The 26,310-nt window shown below is 39.9% G+C and overlaps 1 protein-coding gene across 1 annotated transcript; it reads left to right on the top strand.

Moving 5' to 3' along the window:
- The first annotated feature begins 581 nt into the window (after positions 1-581).
- Positions 582-25,778, top strand: cfap77 (cilia and flagella associated protein 77). The gene is made up of 7 exons (XM_036599151.1): positions 582-777; positions 926-1,011; positions 12,022-12,121; positions 13,103-13,340; positions 20,073-20,178; positions 20,783-20,884; positions 25,192-25,778. Exons 2-7 carry the CDS (start codon positions 949-951, stop codon positions 25,312-25,314), a joined length of 732 nt encoding a protein of 243 aa, XP_036455044.1. The 5' UTR covers positions 582-777; positions 926-948; the 3' UTR covers positions 25,315-25,778.
- Positions 25,779-26,310: the final 532 nt, after the last annotated feature.

The following is a 26,310-nucleotide window of genomic DNA, read 5'->3' as shown; positions in this document are numbered from 1 at the left end:
TATTATGTACAGTATCCAACCATTATGGGAAATGTCAATTATGTAAGAAGGAATGGTTAGAATGTACGTCAAACTTTACACATTTCCTCCATGTGATCAAAGAAAATAAGAAAATTGCACTACTTTAAAAATAATATTAAAAACGAGAAGGAAATTTATGATAATTTATGATGTTTATAAAGATTGGGACCTATTTAACGTTTAACTATACCCTCTGGATGCCATATATTGTCGTATACCTATGTGTTATTTATAATAATGAAGGGGAAGTATATTACTATTATTATTATTATTATTATTATTATTATTATTATTATTATTGTTGTTGTTGTTGTTACTTTTTTATTTATGTTTTGAGTTTCATGCATAAAGTCACTCTGAAGGAATCAAACAATGCCAGTTCCTGGGTCTTGAGAAACTGTTTTCTGAGATGATTTAGTTTTCAATTCCACGTTAGATAAAGCAGTTAAATCCATGATTAAGAGAAGATGATTGTAAACCTGAGGAGAGAGAAAGATCCTCTTCTGTTTCAGCGAGGAAAAAGGTTAATGAAGGACAGCGTCACGTCTCCATGACAACGCACAACGAGAAGGGCCTCGCTAGTCGGGCTGTATGCTACAGGCCATTAAACCGATCGGTTTTACAGTGTTTTAATGAAAATCGAGCTCTGGATCAAGCAAAGGCAAACGCAGTCGGCTACTGAACTCGTTAATTTACAGAACTGTGCAGGTTATTGATCTGCCAGACCTCCTGTTTGTTGTTTGAAAGGTCGTCCAGGTAGGCTTCGGTTTCGCTCTGTTGATTTCGCCACATTCTCCTGTGAAATGCCTGCATAGACATGTGAATGCCTGCACGGTTACTAGCGCGCTCACAGAGACTTTGAACAATGTGTCATGTTTCATATTATCTCAAATTTCATTTGCAGGATTTGTTCATTAAAACTTGGAGATGGAAGGTGTTCATGTCGGAGTGGTCAGAGACTCAATGCTGAACAATCCTCTTTTAATAAGGGTAAGGATTTTGGGATAGCTTGGCTAGCTAGCTACATGCTACGTAGTCCCTAAGACGACATGGTGATTATTTTTTAATAAGCCGTGGCCACAAATTGATATAGTAAGACCTTTAGGACCTTTAGAAACCGTTAGGATTAAAACCTAATGGTTTTGCTTTCTTAAGGGAATTGGCTTAATGGTTTCCAACAGAGACCACTAGTTTCCTGAATAACGCCTTCAGATCCCATCAAATGCATTTAGAATCAGCCATTGGTCACCTGTTAAACCTTTAGGATCCTTTACACTGTGATATCAACTCATCAGAAAAGCCAAAACACTTTACAGAACCATTAGAAACCAACAAAAACAATGAATGGTTTTATGTTTTGTTTTATTTATTTATTTTTTTTTCAGCAAATCAATACGTTGAGGCCTTGTGTTATCAGAAACTTAACTTGTGGCCTCAATATATTAATTTGTGGCCACATCTTATTAAAAAATAATCACCGTTTCACCTTAGGGGCTCTGTAACATGGCACTTGCTCATATAAACAGAGCAAAGTTAAGCTGCAAGCAAAGACAACAGATATCATTTGGTACTAAAAAGCCTCCCTTTCATCATCATGAGTTTTGGTAATATTTCACTAGTGTATTTAAAGGGGAATTCCACAGATTTATGCCCAGTTCAATCACTGAGATGTAAGCAAATGATGTGAAATGGTGCATTGTTTACTGACACAATTCCTTTACAGTGGTGCTGATAGGAACCGGGGGTCATGTCTACAAAAACCATTGCAAAACAATGTCTCCAGCTTTAGGCAACATATTCATAACAATTTCATGTAATCTGTGAGGGAGCCTTTAGAGACATTAAATACTTTACCTGTCTGGTTACTATCACCACCACTGTGAACAGTTCTGTAGAATGATGCATTTCACATCAAACCACGCTGCATGACTTTCTTACAGTCTTAAGCATTGGTGGAAACTGGTGGACTTCCCCTTTAAGACAACCACCAGATGGCAGTATTTCTCCTCAACTCAGAGAAGGTGTTCATAGACATTCATAGTGTACAAATGTTCTGTTCTCAAGCTTATTGTTGTGCACAACCTACCATCTACTTATGTCTCAACTAAAACAATGTATCACTAACTATTCAGAATGACTGCTTCCTTTCATCCCTCTCCCTCTAATCCCTCTCTGTTCCCCACTGTCCTTGCTATCCCACTTCTTTATCCACTTTGTTAGGCCATCATGCTGAAGTCTGCATTCTGTGGCCACCTTGATCAGCATATCCTTCATCTAATTCTGCCTCATTTTAACTTCATCAACTCTTCCAGTGGAGCAGAAGGGAGGATGAAATGAGCCAACTCAATCCTCTACTTCTCCTTTTGTTATCCGCATTACTTAAACATAATGTCCTCACACAGCCGAGCCCTCCCACCCCTTTTCTCTCTTTTCACACTCATCCAATCATTCTGTCCATCCCTGGTGGGATAAGAAGCCAGCGTTAGACCTTTGCTTGCTTGCACCCCTCCCTCTGTCTCTTGCTGTTCTCCAGGGTTATTTGATATGCCCCTTCTGACTGATGCAGAAAATAGGATTACTGTATTTAAATGACTATGATAATGAACTGCGCGTATCTTGCTATGGTCCCACAAGATCAAGGATTTCTCGTTCGTTGCCATTGTGAGCCGTTTTAGCTACAGCTTTTTGGCCTTGCTCCGGAACAATGGTAGAGTCATCTGTGAGGATTTGGGCTTTTGTTGCCTTGGCGTTGCCTGATGTTACTCTGTTTCTCCTCTCTTGTGACTTGCTTTTTAGCTGTAATGCACAATATTCCCCCTCCAGCCCTCCAGCAATAAGCAAAGACTCTCTTTCCTTGTTCAACAATAAACCTGTGATGCTCTCGCTGCAGAGAGATGGGCCTACTGCTGCTAAAAACATGGAGCTTAGGAACAAAGTAGATCCTGTACTTAGCATAGCTGCTGTAGGTTTACTGGTATAGTGTAGAGGAGCAGTTCATCATCAGTGGAGTTTTGTCTGCTTTAGGCAGTTTTGATGTATGGCTGTCCCACTGGGAAAGGAGGCATATATCATAGTAATATACACCACTGCTAATGGTCCTCAGAGTGTACAAGAGATGGATTGGACTAAGCTGTATGTAGTATGAAGTAAATATAGAGTCCAGAGCCTTCGTTTTGTCTTTAAGAAAGTGCATTGTACTGGCACTGCAGTCTTAAAAGTAAAGATGTCAAAGAAGAACCATGTTTGGCTTTTAATAGATGGTTCTTTAAAGAAGGTTTTTTTTGTAAATGAAGTGTGTGAGTGTGAAGAACCTTTTTAAAATCTTAAGAACCTCCACACATTCACAGAAAACAGGTCACTGGGGTGGTACCCTCAAGTGTACATCTTCCGTTCCTTTAGTTAGGGAACAAAATTGTGCTATAATCCATTGAAATTATATATTTTAAAGTTGTATTGACTCCAGACACCTTATCTTGTCTCCAGACTTTATTTTATTGTTCTGTTTTAAAACTTTAGATTATTAAAAAGTACAAATATGTACCGTTCACATGGGACAAACTTGTTTAGGGCACATTTACACTGTTTGTACCGTGATAATCAAAAATGTACCTGTATAGTACCTTTTTTTTCTGACAGTGCATAATGTAAAGGTTCTGTACAAATTAACTGTGTTAGCTAGAACCATAGATTCTAGCCAGTAAGCATTTAGGAACCTGTTTTTAAAAGTGAGTATGAAATGGGTTATAAGACCGAACAAGAAATTCAAAATGCTAAACAGCAAGCAAAAGGGAAAATTTCAGTCTCTTCTCTTCTCTTCTCTTCTCTTCTCTTCTCTTCTCTTCTCTTCTCTTCTCTTCTCTTCTCTTCTCTTCTCTTCTCTTCTCTTCTCTTCCACCGTTAATTCCCTTTTGATGAGGCATGGCCAATAAATCCCATTTTCATGCCTGTGTTCCCTGATGGCCAGTAAATGAGAGATCAGGGGGGAAGATTTGGGGCTTCTGTTGTTCTCAGCACCCTCAATGGGCCCTGCTGGGCAGCAGGCCGGCTGGGTCCCATTCAGATCCTCCTATTCATGCTCATTAGCGTTAGCTTAAGCACACTACGTACTGTAGCCTGTGTTAGACTTGGGGAAATCTCACATTCTACCATGTTGTGTTTATATCTATGCAGTCTGTAGCCTATTTTACGCTGCAATGATCAGAGCACAAATCCATCTGTACAAACTGATATACAAGCCTGCCAGGCCAAAAAAAGGCCAGAGAGCCTACTTATGCCCAATATGACATGATGTAACACCAGTAGGGAAGCTCTAGCTGGACATAATCAGGCAAAGCACCACCCAAATCTCTATTAAGGTCAGCTAAAGCATACATTAGATAAAGATACAGCACATAATAATGTAGTTAAGTCCATAGACGCACTAGCCTCATGTTTCCACCACAAGTAACAAGCCATTTCATCTTCCACACGGACACTGTAGCAAAGCAGAGGCTCATTATTAATGGGATCCAGCTGGGCCCACTGTAGGTACAAGCACAGCGACACAGATACATAAGCACAAAGCCCAATGCATAACCATAAACCGCTCCCTTAATAAATAACCTCATGTAAATGAGCTGTGTAAAGTGACCATTGCCCATGTGTAGTCAATCATAGCCAAGGCAGCGCAGAAGCAATGCGTCACATTACTTGCGAGACATAATGAGCGTGCACCTGATGAATCAATGTAATGAGGAAGTAATGAAGGGTAAGCACATCTATCATTGTGATTTACCAAGTTCCAGTGGTGGACGATATTCATGTAATTATACGTTTAGGTTTTGCATGAACTGATTCTAACTATGTCTGGGTTTAGAGAGACAATCATACAAATACTTGAAATACACAGACGTGCAATTTGAGACTTTTGTGTTTATCAGAATGCGTTAAACTGACCAAATCAGAATGGTTGCAAACATAAAGCTTGGCTAAACTTACAAGTAGATAACTCACATCCAGGCAGCGTGGAAGCAGCTCAGTTTACGGTTTCAGGTTTACAGTAGCAGTATATACAAACAGAACGGACAAAACGTTGATAATACTGGTAAAATCCTGTTGTGTTTGAGGTTTTTCTCATTTAACAACTTTCAAAAGCAGGTAGAGCTGCTAGTATTAGTCCCAGTAAGGGATGCTCTGTCTTTGGTAACACTCAAGCCAGAGACAGTTTAGTGAATTTGTTTTAAGTCACCCAGCACTACTACATCACCAAGAAGAGCACTAGAATGTGAAACAGAATGGCATGTTGATGTGTTGATTCCTATTTTTAGAATTATCTTTGTAAAAAGATTTTACTTTGTAAAAAGTTCACTACAGAGTGACATGAGCTTGTTTGGAAACTTAGACTTTTAGCAGTTTTGCTAGCCTCCACACGTGTGCAGAGCAGCACATTATATCATTCTAAATTTTAAGAGGTACACACTATCTGAGTATTTTGATATTCCATCACAAGAAAGTACTTTGCTTTAAGTATTTCCACCCAGAATTAAGTTTTTTGCTGTTGTGATCTGCTGATTTTACTTTTTTTTTAGCTTGCGTTTAGACAGATTACCCCAGAGTGAAACTTTTTATTGTATCTTAGTGTACCTTTTTATTTTTAATGTATGTTAATGTAACCCAATTTTTTTAAAGGGCCTGTATCACAGAAAACTGAATTTTCCTTTTTTTTAAAGAAAATACTTACACTTGACATAGTGTATAAACATTATGATTTAATTTAAGTTTCAAAATGTACCATTCACCCCCCTGCCCATACAGTCCATATATGGAAATTAAGCTGCAAAAAAACAGTGCCTTTTTAAATTTTTTAAATTTATGTCACAAAAATCAGCATGAAAAGCAGCCTATTTATACTAAAGTTATAAAGAGTGTTCCAGCCTACAATATATTTTGAGTAATGCATAGTGATGTAGCTTATAAGCCTATAGCTACACATAACTACATCGGTATGCATATATAAGCAGTACGCATACTGATGTAGCTTATAAGCAACAGCAAGTAATGTACACTCATGTAGTATAAAGGCTATATCAAGTGCTCATGTAACATACAGGCTACACAGAAAAGGAAGAGGGAGTACAACAGTAAGAGAAAGATGACCTTCCTAAGATCCCTAGGCCACACAAAAAAATGTTTTGCATAAGATCTGAACCAAAATCTCCTGAACCAAAAACTAGATCGTTTGGTCAAAATTTGCTGTGTGCAGAGCTGGAAAGTGTGGTTTAATCCATTTGGTCATCCACCCAAGTCTGTTCATTTTGCCTCATTCTTCTCTGACTGACTGATGACAGGCCTCTATTTTATGAGAGCCACATGCATACCAGCCAATCAGAACAGTGGTTATTTGCATATATTTACATTTGCATATCTATATTGGTACATAAAACAAAGCAAACATAATAAAGTTTGACCTCAAGGGAAAAAAAATCAGGTACAAAAAGTAAGATAGGGGCCCTTTCATTTTTGAACCATATCTGTTGGTCCATAAAACATTCACATAATGTAAAGGGCAGCTTTTGTTTCCAGATGTTGTAATAAAAAAAGAAAAAATGTATACACCAAAAACACTGAATAACGAGGTTTTGATCTGACACTAAGAATATACTAATCTGTATTGTGAGGGGTAGTTAAGGCATTAAGACGTACTGAAACACATGATGCTAATTAGCTCCTTTTGTATTTAGAAGTACCTCATCACTCATACCCAGAGCTTCAGGATTAGCGCCTTATAAAGGGAGCATGAGCATTTTAATGCATAGCCAAGTTGTGCGTGGAGAGGAGGACTGGGTATATGTGTGCGTTTGGGAGTGAGGGGGGTGAGAGGGAGGTGTGTGGGTGCGTTTGACAGAGTCTGGGGTTGTTGGGGTCGAACGGAGAGATTTGAAGAGTTCAGAAATAGTAATTTAAAGTTAAAAGATTTTGCCCTGGTGATAATCGAAAAGTGTGATGTGAAGTGTGAGGGGTTATGATTCTTGTTTCTCACTTTCGAATCAACCTTATGAATAAATGTATATTTTATCTTAAAAAAGCTATGGATTTACACATTGCCTTGTAAAATCTAGGAGGCTGTAACTATTTGAAATGAAAGAGCGATTGTGTCATTTGTGCATAAGATTGCAATAGATGGCAGAAGTCTTGAGTCTATAATTATGTTATACATTTATCCCTTCATGACAATGTTGGGAGAGACATTGGGAGAACAAACAAATAAAAATCCCCTGTTTATTGTGCACATTATATATTCACAGCTTCTTAAAGGATCCGTATCATGAAAAAACAGATTTTCCTCACTTTTTTTAAATAAAAGAATTTGATGTAGTAAGTAAACATTGTTAACGTTTCAAAACTAAGCTTAAGAAGCAGCTAGTTTTGAATTCATTGTTTTGTGATGTCACCCAAACCACCACACTGACCATATATATATACCTTTTCAGCCTAGCAATTTAGCTCCGCCCATTCACACTGAAGTTATAAGTAGTGTTTCAGCCTGGAGTGCTTTTTGAGTGAGGCAGCCAAACAGAACAGAGATTATTTAGATATATCTGTCTTCAATGCACAATTAAATAAACAGCCTGTTTAATTCTAAGGGATAAGGAGAGGTTTGAAAATGATCCTGTAAAAATTAATTATAACTGTAACATAAATCCACACAACATTATAAGAAGGCCTTGGAGGGGGAAATGTAGGATGTGTACCTTTTAACATAAAGTTGATGGGGAGATTTCGTTTTACTTGAGAACAAAGGCAGAAAACACCCTCCCGTACACAGTACATACACATACACTCTGAGTTCCAGTTTTAAGTAGTGAAAGCAGGAGATTAGTTTTAAGCCTGTAGGCCTGCTGTGCTCTGGCCAGGCACCAGATGGCGCTGAGCTGAGTTAGAGGAGCCAGTGAGTGCAGTGAGCGTAGACAGATCGGCACGCATTACTGCCATTATCTTCTAATCACCTCTATCGACTCCTCTTCTCTGTGTGGCTCTCATGGAATAGAGGCCTGTTGTCGGTCAGTCAGAGAAGAGTGAGACGAGATGAACAGGCTTGGGTGGATGACTGAAAGGATTAAACCAAACTTTCCAACTCTGCAGACACCACACAAATTTTGGCAGGCTAGGCCAAATGAATCCAAAGAGCTCTTTTCGGAAAACCACATGATCTAGTTGTTTGGTTCAGGAGATGTTTCTTGTGCAAAACAACTTTTTGTGTGGCCCCAGGATCCTAGGAAGATCATCTTTCTCTCACTGTCGTACTTTCTCTTTCTTTTCTGCTTAACCTGTATGCTACATGAGTACTTGCTGTAGCCTTTATACTACATGAATATACATTACTTGCTGTTGCTTATAAGCTGCATCAGTATGCATATCTTGCTATCGATGCATACAAATTACTTGTGTACCTCTTTACAGTAAGACTACACTAACAGAGGGTTTATGAATGGTTAAAAACTGGTTTATTAATGGTTAATAATTGGATCATAGACACATTAAAAATAAGCAGTTATAACACATGAATAAAAAGGACAGTAGTGACCTGTTATTTTCCGAATAGTGAGTCCATGTTAATCCATGCTGTTAAACCTCCACTCTTCCTGGCTACTTATCCTACTTTATGTTGTCATCAGGCAGCATTATACCTGTCAGTTTCATCAGATATTCATATTCATCAGACTTAACAGGTCACTGTTGCCATTTTTATTTATGTGTTATACATCATTATTAAGAACTAAACATGTGTTTATTTCCTAATTAATTGCCATTAATAAACTAATTTTAAACAATTTTTGCACCTGATGAAGAAGATGGTGGAATGTAACATGAGCTATCTGTCATGTCTGTGTACATCACTGATTGCTCTCCTCTTTGCGGATTTGGTTGTCAGTCTAAACAGATCAGCTCTGTTAAACAGAGGCTGATTGGTGTGCTCACATGACTCAGGTGGCATATCATGGATTGAGTAAGGTGCTCTTTGGTAAAAAGGTTGGATAACCCAGTATCCCAATGTCTTTATATCCAGGGCAAGTCCATGTAAAAATGTTTTTTTTTTTTTTAAAAAAAAGGCTGGGGCAGAACAGAGAAAGCTACCCCCCACAACACAACAGGCAATTTTAACCTTGTAGTGAAGTGAACTGAAAACATTGAGATTATCTTTGTTTCTTTAATTTGCTATAGAAGAAGAATTAATGTATTACATTTCCACAAATAAAATTAAACTATATTATAATGGTTACTACATGGGCACCAAGTTCAATAATGGCTTATGTTGCAAACCTAAATCCTTTTACTTCCAGCTCTGTTACAAACCCATAGGTAACAGACCTGACAATCTAAAGTAATTTATTTTAAATTTGGGGGATGTAAATTGGCCATTTTCATAGAATGACCCATACATTACTTGCTGTGCTGTGGAGAATAACTGTAAGACTGTGGATTAGATCTGGAAAGAGTGGACTGCTTGCTGCAGAGGCTGATGGCAAAAAGGCACATAGCAGTCTGGAGCCACGAACACCAACTGTTTATGAATGGCTAAATGAAAAGGGCCCAGTAGTCTAGCTCAGACAGTCACAGATGTCATCTGAAAGAGGCTGCCCTTGTAATGATAGGCCAATATGTGCGTGTGTGTGAGAGAGAGGGAGAATGGGGGAGCAACGAGGCTGTAGGCTGCAGAGATGGGCTCTTAGGGTCAGCGCTAAGCTAAGCTCAGCTCAGCCAAATCCTAAAAGCATACATGAGCGAGAGTGGGACAATAGCACAGTGAAATTAAAACCAGGGAGAGTGAATAGACAGAGGACAGACAGGAGGGGCGTCTTCACTAAGGGATGATTATGTCCCCCTATTCTCTGTCTCTTTAAGACTGTGTGAATAATATGCTCCCACTGACCCCTCCATGGACTCTCGTGGAGCAGCCCCATTCTCTTACGGACTCCCCTCTTTTTCAGCAGGTCCATGCCTGGTTAATCAAAACACAATAAAGGGACAGATCACCAGTAAATGAGAATATAAAAGGAGCTTTTGCTTAACATAATCCCCCTCCTGATTTGCCTTTTTTGTTGTCCCCTTCTCTTTCAGGCCTTTATTGAGCCTGAAAGGCACAATAATGTTTGGAAGGGTCCGATTAGCCGTTTTGCGCCAGCAGTCAACACGTTCCTTCAGGCATCTCTAAGTGATCCCTTCAAAACAATCTGCAGATTGGAATTGCTGAGAGGATTAAAGGGACGGTTTAGAAGGACAGTGGCCCAGACCCAGAAGATTGGCCCTTTAAGGGGAAAATTTGATGGGTTTCAGCAGAGATGTTAACCACAGGGGCTGGATGGGTCAGACTGGGGGTGAAACCAGAAAAGATCTATTGGGATCTCCAGCCTTTGGTCAGTATCGGAGGTCTGCGATTATGGGAGAGCTACATCTAGTTAATCGGTGATTCTCAGAATCGGTTTATGGATGACCTTAGAAGGGAGGATCACTTGTTGGGGGGTGAAGGGGTCCAGTGAGGAAAGAATATCTAATCTGGTTTTCCACCTAGACAGTTCATATGAAAACTGTCTGTGGGGAATCCTTTGCTATTCAGCATAATGAAAGCGCCTTAAACCAGTGTTGAGATGAGAGCAAGCATATGCATCTCCGTGGCTGATTGAAGGGCCCCTTTCTGCCTGACAGACAAGCATATCACAAAGCCTCGTCTTCCCCAAAATCACAAACGACAGCGTTGAAGGGAACCAGCGCGCTGCGTGACTGACATGCTAGCGCGCTACCTTCATGCTAGCATGCCGCCTTCATGTTCCATCTCGCGATAAAGAGACAGCGGGATCAAAGGCACATTCGTACCACCGCACGCAGGTAGTGTATCCGGTTGTCACCCTTGCCGCGGTTTGATTCTCCATTTTCTCACCTTCTCTGTAGTCACGCGTCCTTTAAAACGAGGCCTCGAGACGTTCCACTTTGAAAGCTGTGAAGAACAATGGCGCCATGTTATCCCGGGCTTGTAGCAGGCCCTTGGCCCCAGGAGATACTCGCCAAGCCGGCGATGACAGGCTAGCAGTGAGCCCTACTGCCTGCTGTTGCTGTCGCTAACTCTTTACCTGTCAATCACCCCATAGTTATGGCTCTGGAGAGGCAAGCAGTGTATTAGATGAGGCAGAGTGGACCACAGTTTGACAGCAGTGCAGACTGAGGCCTACACCTACCTGACTGAGGAACGGAGCCATCAGCATCATCCACCTTATTGAAGAGCTCAGATGAAATGATTTTTACCATGTAGTGTCTTGTCACAATAGTCTTTTGGGTATATTCTATGCTAATTAATGAGATTTTGCATATTGAAGATTGGATTAAATACAGTGGTGGTGATTCTTTTATGGGTTTATGGAATCTGGTTATGGTGGTGGGGGGATGAGGGGTGTCTTGACAATCAATCCAGCTGTGAAGGCTGAAAAATATGATGTGCTGACACACTGATTCTCTTGTGACTTAAATGCTTTCTCTGAACTGTGCTTTAAATTATTGTATTCAAATGGCACTATTTAAACACGCTTAGGGTGACTACTGTATGCTTGACAGCTTTTAGTTATTCAGGGAAACTAGAGCTTCTCAGCCTTGATGGAAAGTAGATACAATAGAGCAGGAGTGCCAAAACTTTTTCTTTTTGGGGGGGGGGCAGAATGTTTGTACTGAGGGCCGAAAAGACAAAACCACTTTATAAATATATATATTTTTAATATTACACTATATTTTGTTGCTAAAATGCTTGAAAAATAAATACAAATCAGAATTGAAAGGTTATGTACAATATAAAAATGTTTATTCTTTAATTGGGTGAGGCAGGTGGGAGTAGAGTAGCTTTCTGGCTAGCCAAATCAAAAGCCCTCACAGGGCCAACTTTACTGTCCTAGAGTAGTTTGGGTAAATAAAGAAAAAATGCATGGTTTCATCTCTAGTCGAAGAGTTAACCTGTCTGTTATTCTCCATTATCTGCAGCCTACACTTGGTAAGACCAAATCCAGAGGACTGCCCTGTCCAGGACCTGACTTTGTTTATGGGCCAGTGACCACAGTTCATGACGGAGGAGTGTCAGAGGGTAAGTGACAAAACTAATTTGGGACTGTGGGCCTTCAATGCCAAACAAACAAACATAATAAAAGTTTCCTGACTTTCCATCCCTAACTAGTTCCCTCTTGTCACAGAATGATGTCGCATTACATTACTCGGGCGCTTGGCCCTCAGTGTCAATGTGCTCCTGTTAGCACACACGCTAAACTGTGTTTGCCTTCTAGCAGCTCCACTGTCTCTCACTTTAATTATGCACTTCCCAACAGTCGACAGGTAGCGGCTGCCAGTGTCAAGGCCTTTTCTCCTCATAGCCATGTGAGCCTCACTGGCAACCCCAACTGGAAGTACATTTACAACTGATCTTCACTCAGCCTCTCAGTCAAATCCTACTAATAACCATTATAATCTTAACAGCAGAACTGATCTGAGACCAGAATAAATGCACAACAGTGCACACTGCCAGTACCCTGCTGGCACTCTTGCCTTTTCTGCCTTGTGGGAAAGGGTCCAGAAAAGGGCCAGCTGTCGATCATCATGCTCTCCTTACTCTCACAGGCACACTTCTCTTGTTTGTGAAATGAACTGCTTCTTGGAAGTAAAGAGAAATTGCTGGCAACCCGCTGATGTATTAAAATGTTTGATTCCTGTAATTGTGACAAGGTGAAGAAGAGGCCTTCTGCAGCTGCTGCTGTGGTAAAAAAATCAAGAGCAGTGAATCAGCATCAGATGGGAATTGACTAAGTATACGGAGAAATGCACCCTACAAGTTATGCTTAAGTGACAGAACTATATAACTTCTTATTCTAGTAGAATATAAAGAAGCAGTCGGTATTTTGGTTCTGCAGGAGGGCAGACATTTCACTTTTGCATCCAGTTTGTGTCTCAGAGGCACCTCTTATATAAAATGCATTGTTTAACTGACATCCACATTTCTGTGTGGGGTGGTGGGTTGTTCTTCAGTTGTTCTTCAGTTTCTGTACGTGTTTCTATCTCTCTCTTTTATTCTCAGCTATTTCCAGCTGGCACACTCCCTCACTGTCCTCAAGTAACTCTGCCCGATACAGAAAGGCAGAGCGGGACTTTGTGGCTCTGAACCGTGAGGGGGTGAAGTCAGGCCTGGTGACGGCCAAGGAGCTGCAGCAGTACCGTGCAACTCATGATATCAGACGCCCAATCGCTTCCAAAGATGCACGCAGGTCTGCTCCAGCACGATTACCACAGGATATCACATTCGGTGTATCTACACGGTGAGAGTGTGTGCTTGTTTTTGTACGTTTTCAGGAAGTTGTCCTGACTTTGTAAGAAACCTAGAGCAACTTGGGCTTAAAAAAAGTTGATAAAAATTATTATTACGCACACACACACATACACACACACACACACACACACATACATACATATGTGTATATATACGGTGCAACATTAAACTTTGACAATGGTAAGCGACAATAAGTCCTACACTGTAAGTTGATCCGTGAATGTAAACGTTTGCAATGTTTTTATTGTTTGCAAATTCTAAACCAGCTTATGTGAATTTTTATAACTCTGTCAATGTTAGCTAGATGCAAGGCTGGCTATGTATGGCAGCCAAGATGGCATTAGCCAGCACTAGTTGGGATTATTCACCTGCTGTGTCTCAAATACTTGCTGCCTTGATAACCCAGCTGCACATGGACCACAGAGTATGAATACAAGTACTTGAATATTAAATTATTTAAAATGCCCATCCCTACTAATAACCCCATCCCATGATAAATTAGTTGAGGTTAGCTAACTTTAGCTGAAGCTCAACACTTACCTGTTCAGGCATTCGTCTTAAAGTCCTTCTGGGCTCTAAGCTATTTCCATCTTTGAAGTGCGTCACCAATATTTACGTAATATTTTGCTTTTTAAAAGGATGCTGAGGCTTTTTAGGTTGGATGGAATTTAACATTATATCTTTTGATCCTGTTTGGTTGCTTGCTTCCTTGGCTGTTTTTGCTGGCCAGTTATTTTATATCTGGCAACCTGCGATGTCGAAATGGTGCTTGGAAATGGGCAGTGGAAAAGATCACTGGCAAAACACAGACTTACCGCTCCTGAATGAAAATTCCAAAGGAGGAAGTACTGGCTGTAGCATTGCCGTCAGAGAAGCCAGTATTTCAACTTAGCATGTTTCCTTAATCTATGATGACATATCATGGTGATTTTATGATTTAGTACAGTAAATGTATTACATATTGTTTCTTTAAAGATAGCCTGAGACCTTTTTAGCCAAAAGTATCCATAAAATTTTTAAAAATAAAGGTGCCACAAAGGGTTTATAGAAAACCACTTTTGGTTCATACAACGCATTGATGCATCTTTACATCTCTAGTGTGTGAGATAAAGAAAGAGTATTCTTTAATTAGAGACTTTCAATTGTACAGTGCATTCTCTTCAGGGAACCACATGTCCTATATATGACCTTTACTATTTAAACCATTTTCAGAGTTAAGTGTGTCTTGTTCCCTCATTTTCTTCAGTTTAAGTCATTTAGAAGAAGTCTATGTCCCAAGATGCAGAGCCGCAATACACATATGAGCATGGTAATATCTGTAGGGACTTTAGACTTGTTTCTCTAGGGAACAGAGGCTTGATAATAGCTGTTGTTTATAAGTTAAAACGAAGGAAAACCAATGAAATAATAAAACTGTAACCATCGCTACATGACTAAGTGCCATCATGGATCCCATTTCACTCACTCCACTCTAGACACAAAGACGCAAAAGATTTCCCCACACACAGCGCAGTGATTGTTAAATCGCTAATCAGAGGAAAGAGGCCCATTATCGCCGAGTAAAAACAAATGTCAACACTTAGCGCAGTGAAAATTGTCATGCATATTTTAAGATAGGCTTTAATAAGCATTATCCTGGCGGGCGTCGAGTCTGATTAGGACATATTTGTGTTCATTGCGCTCTGTGCGGATGTTCATTCACATTTACAAGGTCACTACTGTGCTATCAGAGATACTGCATTAAAACCTAGCAAGGTTAATATTCCATGCTTGTCTCTGTTCACATAACTACATGCTGCGTTTCAATTTCACTGCCTACTATGATATGATTTTGATTTCTCTCTGTCTTTCTTGTTCTGTCTTTCTTTATCTTTTTCCACTTAGCACACAAATGTTTTTTGGTGAAGGGTGGCTGCAGGAACAAGTAGAATGACCATATTCTGTGGCCCAGTACTTGGGGGGTGGTTGGAGGATCATTGGTGTCACACAAATATGTCTACGATTTTTAGGCCACATTTTTCACCTCATACCTTTACCTTTACATTGAGGGAAATGCAGTTCTATGCAAAGGTTTAAACAATGTCTATCAAAATACATTACATTTCCTCTACAAGGTACTTGAATATGGTATTTTTTACACATTTTAGTTGAGAGTTTCTATATATTTGTTTGAAACATTGAAAAAAAAGCTTTGCACAGGCCACATTTTAATGTTTTTTTTTTCACAATATGTTCAGCAAATAAGCAGTAATTGTGCATTATAGTGTTCAGGAGTGCGTTTTCTGTAGAGAATGTGTTCTAATTTTCACTTACAGACTCAACTATTTGACCATGGACAGGATTAGTTTTCCATAGGGAAGGTGGATAGTGCCAGTTTACTACAGAACATCAGCAATGCTTATGATCACTTCACACAGGATAAGATATCCTCAGTATAAATAACAGAGATAGGAGTGGCTACTCCATTTACACCCTGCCTTCACTCCAGAAAAGAGTAAAAAAAACATGTTAAAATTTTATTTTAGGCATTATTGTGTTTACTCTGTTGTGAATGCAGTGTCATTAGCATCGTCATTAGCTTGCAAATTCAGCAAACATACAGGTCAGGACCCCCACATGACCACCAGAGAGCAGGTATTATTTGGGTGGTGGATCATTCTCAGAACTGCAGTGACAGTGATGTGATAGTGGCATGTTATTTTGTGTTGCGCTGGTACAAGCAGATCAGGCACCTCAGTGTCCACTTACTGTCCACTCTATTAGACACACCTACCTTGTTGGTCCACCTTGTAAATGAAAAGTCAGAGACAGTAGCTCATCTGTTGCTGCACAGTTTGTGTCCTCTAGTCCTTCATCAGTGGTCTCAGAAAGCTGCCCACAGGACGCTGTTGGCTGGATATTTTTGGTTGATGGACCATTTTCAGTCCAGCAGTGACACTGAGGTGTTTAAAAATCCAGCAGCACTGCTGTGTCTGATCCACTCATACCAGCGCAACACACACTAACACACCACCACCATGTCAGAGTCACTGCAGCACTGAGAATGATCCACCACCCAAATAATAGATGCTCTGTGGTGGTCCTGTGGGGGTCCTGACCATTGAAGAACAGGGTGAAAGACAACAACAAAGTATGCAGAGAATGCAGTATGCAGAGAAACAGATGGACTACAGTCTGTAACTGTACTACAAAGTGCTCCTATATGGTAAGTAAAGCTGATAAAAAGAACAAAGAGTGTAGATACGAGGAGATGTACTTAATTACTAAATAAAGTGGCTGGTCAGTGTGTGTGTGTATAGGTCCATCAAGGAGATTGTACTAGATGATGATGATGGAGATGATCTGTGCAGTATATCATCACTGTCCAAAAAAATCTAGTCTCCAAAATAGTAACTTTACAGGAGAAGGCAAAATATAATATACTGCCAATATAGTGTAAATAATGTAAAGAAAGGATGTGTATGCGTAAACATAACCTTTATTAAAAACCCTTGAAGAACCCCCTTTTTAGAGAGAAGGAATAAGAGGTCAGACGGTTATTCTCAGAACAGGTTCACTAACAACATGCTTGGACCTCTCGCACAGTATCCTGAGTCCCATACTAGAGTCAGGAGACGGAAGGTGAGAAGTGCTTCAGGGACGGGTGTGTTAGTGTGCAGGGAAGAGAGAAATAAATAAAGAGAGAAAGACATCTGCTTCCTCACCAGTGCTGAATGTCTGTGGAGATATGCCATGAGGCTTGTGCTCAGAGCAAAAGCAGGATTATTACAGCAGATAGCAGAGTGAGCACTGCCACAAGCTTTCTCTCTCTCTCTCTCCCCTTCTCTCCATCTCTCCATCTGTCCCTCTGTCCGTCTGTTTGTGTTTTCCTTTCTGTATACATCTAGTCTTGCTTTTTTCCCATCTACCTTCTGGGTGTTAATGCTGTTGCAATAGAGCTGAATTATTTAACTAATAACACACCCCCTCAGTCTCTCTCTCACTCTCTCGCTCTCTCTCTCTCACACACACACATTACTCTGTGTCAGATTTATTCTACGCTTGATGCATGGGGTGTGAGAGAGGGGAGTGTGTGTCTGTTCAGTCAGGAGAAAGGGATGGAGCAATAAAAGATAAGATCATGGCTCCTCAGGGACTTGTTTGGTCCTGCTCTCTATCCATCAAATGCTACTCACCAATGCCAAGGTCAGCCCTAATGAGGAAGCACTACAATTCTAGCAGAGAGTGTCGCCACAGCCATATTTTTACACACACACACGGTATACTCACATGTATAATGCAGCACACACACACACTCACACACTGTACATTCACATGTATAATAGAGCGCACATGCACACACACATAGAAGTTTGTACACCTGGTGACTTACAAAACCTGACCATTTTTATCACTGTGTTACATTGAATTTCATCATATCAAAACACTGTATCTCTGTTTTTATGGATTATTTATTAATTTAAATGAATGAAAGTACACTTTACATTGTGTGAACATTTTAGGAAGAATGGCCCAATAGAAATGGTTGAAAATCACTAATATAAATAGATAAAAGTCATGTTAGGGTAGCCCACTAACTCATTGTGTCATCAGTATTAGATTATTAGCATGAGTATAAGTTGGGAACATACTAAAAAAAAAATTAGTGGTATTGGCCATCGCCTAAAGGATGGCATGATCAATTGACCTATGCCCTATAACAAAGAGCCCGCCCTCTTCCCAATTTCCCCCGTTATATCAAAAACAGAACTGCAGAACGCCAGAGGGCACCCGCAAGCGAGTCCTCAATGAATAGGGGTTAATGGAGCTAAACAGCTAAAAATGAAAAGTTAAAAAAGTTTCTAATCACTCGCCCAGAACTTTCTTTTAACTGTAAAAAGTAGGAGCTCGTATTTCATTAAAAAAGCAAAGAAAACTTACCTGTAGGTTTTCTAGTTTCTACAGCAAATGGGTTTTGGGCCGCAGGACGCTAGCATTACTGCTACTGAGTGCTGATTGGTTGGGGAGCAGAGCAGCTCATTGGCTGTTCACGCACACTGATGTCGTGAATGTACATGAGGCGCCGTTTCAAACCCCTATAACTCGAGTTCAAAAGCTCTTAAAAATATCACAGCGGTGTTAAAATGTTTTATGATGCTCTGTGTTCAGGAAATGTATTCTTTGGTATTAAAAAATGTTTAAGCATTTCTGAACTGTGATTTTTCTCAAATGCACCATCTTAACCCATTCATTTTGGGCTCACTTGGGAGTGCCCTCTAGCGTTTGAGAAACCCAGAAGACTTTACAGAGTGGTAATTTTCCTCTCTACAAGTTCTCTGGCTGGATTATATTCTTTCAGCTAAAAACTTGTTACATTAACCCACTTAGAAGTTACATTGTCAACAACTACATTTAGAGTCATAAGGAAAAATATCACAGAACTTGTTCTGATTGTTCTAAAGTGAGGAGATTTTGTATAGTTATACTAAGGATACATGATGATATTGGGATCATATCAGCAGATAATTGCTTAAAAGCTTTTATCTGCATCAGACAGATGTTTAGAATTGACAGATTTTGCAAATCAATATTTGATGATTTATTTATCGTACACTGGGAGAGCCGAATGTTTAGGCGAGGTTTAGGCTGGGCTACGATGCTTAAATATGAGACTTGTACCACTACAAAGACCAATGTGAATTTTTACATTTCACTTACTGTTATGGAAATGCAAAGTTTTGTTAAGACAGCATGTTGCAGCTTTAAATGAACTAGACAGTGGTCTCCACCCTGGTCCTGGAGAGCTACCTTCCTGCAGAGTTTAGTTCCAATCTGCATGTGACATTGCTGCTTCTCCTTTTACTAAACAATAATACATCTGACCCAGCCAATCAGGAATTTCTGGAGCAAGTGTGGCAGATTGTGGTGGTTGGAACTACATTCTGCTGGAAGGTCCAGGACCAGGGCTGGAGACCACTGAAATAGACAAATAAAAGACATATAAAAAGACTTTCCTTCTCTCTCCTCAGATCTAAAATCAGTCATGTTTTCCATCATTTCAGTCTGAAAGCAGTTTTCCCAGCTACAGTGTTCACATCCAGAAAAAAGGGGTTATAAAGGGTTATAGTTCACTGAGAGGACATCAGAGGATAGCGGCAGCCAAATGTGCTCGGTCTAACCGGATCGCTCTGTTTGGATTCTCAGTTTTTGGATGATCCTGTGGTCTGGAGCTTTCTCAGCTGTCTCTGTCCAAACTCATCAGGATGCTTAGCTAGCGATCCCCGAGACATGTGGTGTGTACTAATGATGCAATAAAACTAACAGCAGGGGGTAGAGCGGAGATCGGCTTCTTACCAGGGACTATAATTGAGATGTAGCACAGGCCCATATTACTCAGCTGTGGTGTGGTGTAAGATACCGCTTACAGATAAAGAGGTGGATGGAAGAAAAGGAAAAAGAAATGATGGAAGGATGGTGGGCAGTGGGTGAATGAATACTGAAGTTTTGACATTAATTTCTTGTTTGAGAATCGATCCTTACATGAAGATATAGGCATGTTTTACATTGTTTTCACTGATTTGTTATGCACTGCAGTTTCTCATTAGACATTCTATTTAACTTGCCTAACTTCACTGTAGTAGCTATGAAAGAACGCATTTGTGGGTTGAGCATGGACAGGACAATTGAAAGTACAGTGAACTAACTGTTATAAACTGAAGGTGGTTACTCTGTCCTCTTACAGACCTTCTACTCCTATCTCTGAGCTGATGGAGTATAAGTATGCTCAGAGGTGGCTGGAGGAGCAGCAGGCCAAGGACAGAGCCCTGCTGGCACGCCAGCATAAAAAGGTGAGATAAAATAAAGACATCTCAAGCTTTCTTCAAGGCAGACAAATATATACACTACTGTTGGAATCACTCATCAGATTAATAAATGTTGTTCAGTAATGACTTGATCAGTATAGACAGAAATATAAATATACACCAACAGGTATTGTTAGATGTTTTATTCAATATTTCAAGCTTTTTGGGATCAATATGAAGTTATTAAATTGTAACACTGCAACTGTCTATTCATAATAGTATGTCAACTTATCTGCCTTAACATTTTGATCACTTTGCAATTTTTAGTAACTACTATTGCAACCTGCAAATTGTTTATTATATGTTTCTCAATTATAATGAAATCATCAGCAGCATTTACTGTTTGTCCATCTGGAAACATGTAAAATTCTTAAATATTTATTACATTTTTTTTAACAACTTCTTATATATTATATGACACCTATGAAGTGGCTGATATCATATTAGAATCATGTTATAAGTATCTGCAACAAAATTGGGCTTTTGTTATTGAAAACAGCGATTCTAAACTTTAATTGGTTTTTATGGTAGTGCAAAACAGTCTTCTTTTGTAAGGAATTTCTCATTTATCTGCCGCTGTTCCTCATAGGTTCAGCTCGGCAGGATACAGGACACCCGTACCACCCTCCTCCGAAAGAGTCGCCCTGTGGAGGAGGCCCCATCCGTGTGGAAACTGCCCCGCTTCCAGCAGGTAAAAAGGCCCAGCGCCCTTAACTCCACATCTTCCAGGACCTGGCTTCTCCCAACCTGGTCCTGGAGTCTCCCTGCCCTGTACAGCTCAAGAAGATCTTTTTAATTAGCTGATTAGTTGGATCAGTTGGAAGCAGGTAAAACTATAAAATGTACAGAGCAGGAGGCCTCCACAACCAGGGCTGGGAACCAGTGTAGTATATGTATTACATATTAATCCATTTACTGGTATTTTAAAGATCTCTTGCACTCTAAAATGTTCTTTTTAATTAGTTAACTCCTCTTTCATGGCTTATTGTAATTACATTGATTAGTATTTGTGTCAAATCTGTTAACATAGTGTTGAGTTTACAGTTTTCCATTGAAAACCTGAAAACACAGGGATTCTCAGTACTTTTGTTAAAAAGTGATTCTTGGAGCACTATATAAGCTTAGTTTTCTACATTATGAATAAGCTTGAGTCTATCATGGTCCAGTATACTAAAATATGGTGAATAACGCATGTCAGTGTGGTGACTGGAAACCTATAGCTACAGAACATGCCTGTAGCTAACTTGTTTCAGATTTTATAACTGTGCAAAATTCATAAAAACTCGTCTAAAAAAGAAGAGTCTTCTTAAGATTCTACTTAAGAAGATCCAGAATATCTTAGAACAAAACAAAAATCCATACAACAAACCTAAAGGGAAAAGTCTTAAGATTCTTATTAAAACATCCAGAGTTTCTAAAACAAAGCAAAGTTTATTCATAAAAACACATCTAAAAAGAAAAGTCTTAAGATTCTTTTTTAAAAAGAGCTAAAGATCCAGAATTTCTTAGAGACTCAGGAAGCTTGTTCCATAACCTTGGGCCCAATATTACTTACAATGTTACTTAATATTATTACAATGTTACTGTTTAAAATTGTGCTGGTGTTATTTTTATGTTCCACGTCTATCTAATAATCTGTAACATATATAGAGCTATCCCAGTAGCAGGTAGCTGTAGAGTAGCATGCTACAGCTTTAAACACCACAGTGGAGGGCTCAGGTTTGACTCTGACTCACTGAAGCTCCACTGATGCAAGTTTTGAGGATAAAGACTCAAATCTGTTGGAGAGAAACTGTTTTAGTGCGTAGAGTCATTGGTGACCGTGTTCTGGCACCTCAATAATATCTTACTTAGCACTAGAAGCTCCATTAGCTTAGTAAGCCGGCTAAAACAGCTTCTCACACAACCACACAAGCTCAATTCCAGTTGCATTCCACTCATGTTTAACTGATACAAGTCTCAAATTTGAGTTAGTGAGCTGATGGTTTGTGTGGGGCTGTTCTCAAAGCTACTGTACACAGAGGCTATTGTTAGCTTTATGAGCAGACTAGAACAGCTTCTCACAACACAGCACAGGTTTATTATCAACAAGTTCAGAGATAAAGACTTAAATGTGTGTGAGTGAAGTTGAATGACTGGTGTTTGAGCGACAACAAGACAGAATCTAACCTGTTCTGTAGTGTGCTGAGCTAAGTAATAAGCCTGCTAAGCTAGCGCTGTTCAACATTTAGCAATAATTCAATGTTAAAAGTTATGGTTTAACATATTGTCGTCGTTGCGTTAAAACCTCCATTTTTTAATCTTTTTTACTTTTTGCATAATTTGGAAACTTCAGTTACTGTTCATGCTCATTATTCCATGCTGGACAGACCTACAGAATTGGCCCACATAGCTTGGAATTTTTTTTTTTTACATTAACTTCAATTATAAGTCAATGTTTTTTTCTTTTCCTATAAATTAACCATTTTGAAGATACAAGATTTTGTAATATTTTGTAATAATAATTTTGTAATAATCAGAAAATAAACTACAGCAGGAGTTTATTTTGGTTTCTGCTGTGCTCCATCTCAGCTGCTTAATATGTTCAAAAATAGAGGGCTGTATTCCCCATTAGGGATGCTCCTATGCCATTTTTAGTAGTTTCCTGGGCGTAGCAATAATACATAAAATATTTATCAATTATTCAACACAGATCTTTTTTTATGGTTTAAGGGTACTTTAGGGGTACTTTAACAGGTTAAGCCTGGTCAAGCAGGTGGTAATTGGTTTATATTAGTAGCTCATTAATCTCTGACAGTAAGTAAAATATTGATTCCATTTGATAATTTTGCCCAGTTAAGAGTGGTTTATGGGGGGGGGTTAGTTTGGCTTCTCTTAATGTTTCATTTATGAGAGCATACATACCAGCCTGGACTCCGAGGAGGTAAAGACAAGATGAATGCATAGTGACTTTATTGCTTATGTGTTTGGTTTGGCTAGACAGTGTGAGGTCAGAGGATGCGTCTGAGAAAAATCGACAGTGAAAGTAATGATTTCTTTTCAGATTCCCATACGACACGCACAAACTCAGGCACTCATCCACTGCAGCAGCCCTGCCCCCACCCTCCTTATCATCTGCCCCGCGCAAGCCACCAATTAAATCAAAAGTGCATTTTTTTTTTGTCCATTGGTCTTTTGCACTGACAAGCAGGCTATCATCCTGACAGCTCTAGCTGCCAGTGAAGCTTGAAAATCCTCCATTGACAATACCCAATGCTTCCAATTATGAGGGAATCAGACTCCTGCTGAGCTAACCAGCTCCCTCACACACATACACACACACACAGCATGCACATGCCTACAAACACACACACACACACACACACACACACACACACACACACTTCCTCCATACTTGTGTATGTGGAAATACACATACATATGCATGTCCCCCCACTCACTCTCACACGCACAGTCTCCCGTCTCCTATTCCACACCTCTATTTTCTTTCCATACTTTCATTCCACCTTCATCCCATCCTCCTCTCTGCGTGCATCCTACTCTGCAAATTATCCACACAACCCACGGCTGCCTGCGCGCGCCTGCCAGTCCTGTCGTCCGGCCGCAGTCGGCTCTAATGAGTGTGGGGGGGCTCCTTGTTTTGGCTGCACGCGCGCGCTAAATTCTCTCTTGTATGACAGCTGACGGCGAGGAGGGAGCGTTAACCTTATAAAAGATTTACCTCCGCTCATTATAGTCTGTCAGCTCACGCTCCCGATGGCTGTGGGTTCGACATTTGCATCGCCGACTCCTCTCCGGCGCGCGACGCTTGTTCCGCTTCCCCTCCATCATCTGTTTGTTTGTGTTGTCACTCTTCTTCACTCCTCTCTCATTCCGCCTTTGGTGGGACGCGTGTTCCTCCTCTTTAATTCAAAAAAAGTACCGAGGTGCCAAAAGTGTTTGAAAGAGAGAGAGAGAGAGGGAGAGGGAGAGAGACGACAGGATTTCTTACAAAATAAAACGAGGAACAAAATAACAAACAAGGAAATTATATAAATAAACCACGGTGACACCGGTGAAGTTTTGGTCCGCTCGCACATCTTCCCACAGATTTGATAAGGGAGCTTATTGGAGCAATTTTTTTTCTTTCAGTGTTTGAAGCATCTATCAAGCATTTGAAACATGTTACAAACATAAGCTAGCTTTTTTGGAACACATTTAACATCTGAAAAAAACAGATAGGTAAGCCCACCGGGCTGACATGTATGGTGTTTTGAGCCATTTTTTCAACTCCTAAATGTGTTACGCCAACAAGCATTTTCTTGTTGCCTTCTTGTCAGTATCCATTTCTGGCTGCCAGCCTAAATGCTTTAGGGAGATTGAAATAAAATGTTTGTGAGAGGCGTTTGCCACCTTTTTTCAAACACATTTATTCTGCCTTCCATGTCTTTTTTTGTGTGGATATGTGAGTCAAAACCAACCAAGTCTTGAAATGCCATCCAAAATATCAGTAAATTCAAACTAGAGAATGTTTGTTTTGCAGTTTATTTGTCAAGCGTTTTCCTTTAGGCCACCTTCTACATGTATTGTGACTCTTTCACCCTCTCCTACCATCTTAAATCTCACCCAGACCCCCACTGCTGCAGCATATCAGGCTGTTGTAGTGTCCCGCCTGCCATCAGCCGAGTTAATGGCATCCACCACAGACATGTCGGACAAGCAAAACAGCCAAGACCACCCCCCCCCAGACTAACTGCTGTTATCAAACTATGCCTCGCTGCAAACAATGGCAGAAGACACATAAGCACCACACTGGACATCTGCAAATCATCACTGACTCATAAGGCCCCAATTGCAGACATAGATTTTGTCCTGTATTTAAAATGGATTTTCAGTGGAGAGTCCTTATTGACTGTGTACATTCAGGCCTTGTTCTAGGACAGCACAGTAGTCCGTAGACTAACAAGTCATTCTGCTACACCGTGTTTATCTTCTTGCGGTGCCTTTTCTCTCCCGCAGATCGGACCAGCCCTGGACACCTTTCGAGATGCTGAAGTCCGGAAGAGGGCCATGGCTGCACATTACTCTGAATCGGCAGCCAGAAGAGGGCTGCTGGGACAGGGCACTTACACTGTTGACTGACGGATAGACTCATAACCCCAGTCTTTATCTCTATAATCTACCAGTCTGTGCTTCAGATCACTCATACTTTGTCTAGCAGGCTTAGTGATATCAGCTCATTTTCAAGAGGGGCTACTTGTCAATCCTTACAGCCTGATTAGTTATTTTGAGTGAATGGTGCAGATATCAGTGCATCACTGTAGATGCTTTGATGCTCACTGAGTCTTTAACATTCAGATAAAGGTCTGTTAAATGCAACTGAACTTTAAGTTGAATGTAACAAATTATTTTGAATCCAATGCTTGTTTGTTAATAATTGGAGCGTAATCTATAGGGGGACTATCAAAATAGTTTGCACCACAAATCATGTACTTTCATGTGATTTCCTCACACATTCTGTCTGTCTTGGCTGGATAGAATGTAAAGCACACATGGTTTGAATGTATTATTCGCATTAACTATTAAAGGGCCCAGATCATGAAAAACTGGTTCTCACTTCTTTCCCCACAACATACTATACACTCCCCAGTCCTTACAGTCTTTATATGGAAACTCCATGCAGTCTTTGTATGGAAGCTAAGCAGCAAAAACAATGCATTTTGAATTCATTATTTTTGTGATGTCACAAAATGAATACATTCACTTATATATAAACAGCCTACAGCAGTTTAGCCCCGCCCATCAACAATAAAGAAGTTCAGGTTTATACTATGTTTGCATCAAGAATGCTTCAGCCTGATCTGCTTTTTCTATTGGGCACACTATATGGCAGCCAATCAGAACATAGCTCGTTTACATAAATCACTCTTAATGGTACAGTTACAAAAACAGGCTGTTTAATTATTAGGGATAAAGTGAAGTTGCAAAATGGACCTTATTACTAATTTTAGTACATAAACCCACACAAATGTCAAATTTGGGATTATGGACCCTTTAAAACAAGTAATTTCTACCCACATAATCCTCAGTACTTGTACAGTTTTTAGCCTGCTGTTGTATTATAAAATTTTTGAAATG

The sequence above is a fragment of the Colossoma macropomum genome, unplaced genomic scaffold (genome assembly GCF_904425465.1).
Source record: "Colossoma macropomum unplaced genomic scaffold, Colossoma_macropomum, whole genome shotgun sequence".
In the NCBI taxonomy this organism is placed as follows: domain Eukaryota; kingdom Metazoa; phylum Chordata; class Actinopteri; order Characiformes; family Serrasalmidae; genus Colossoma; species Colossoma macropomum.
This window is presented reverse-complemented; position numbering and strand designations above follow the sequence as displayed.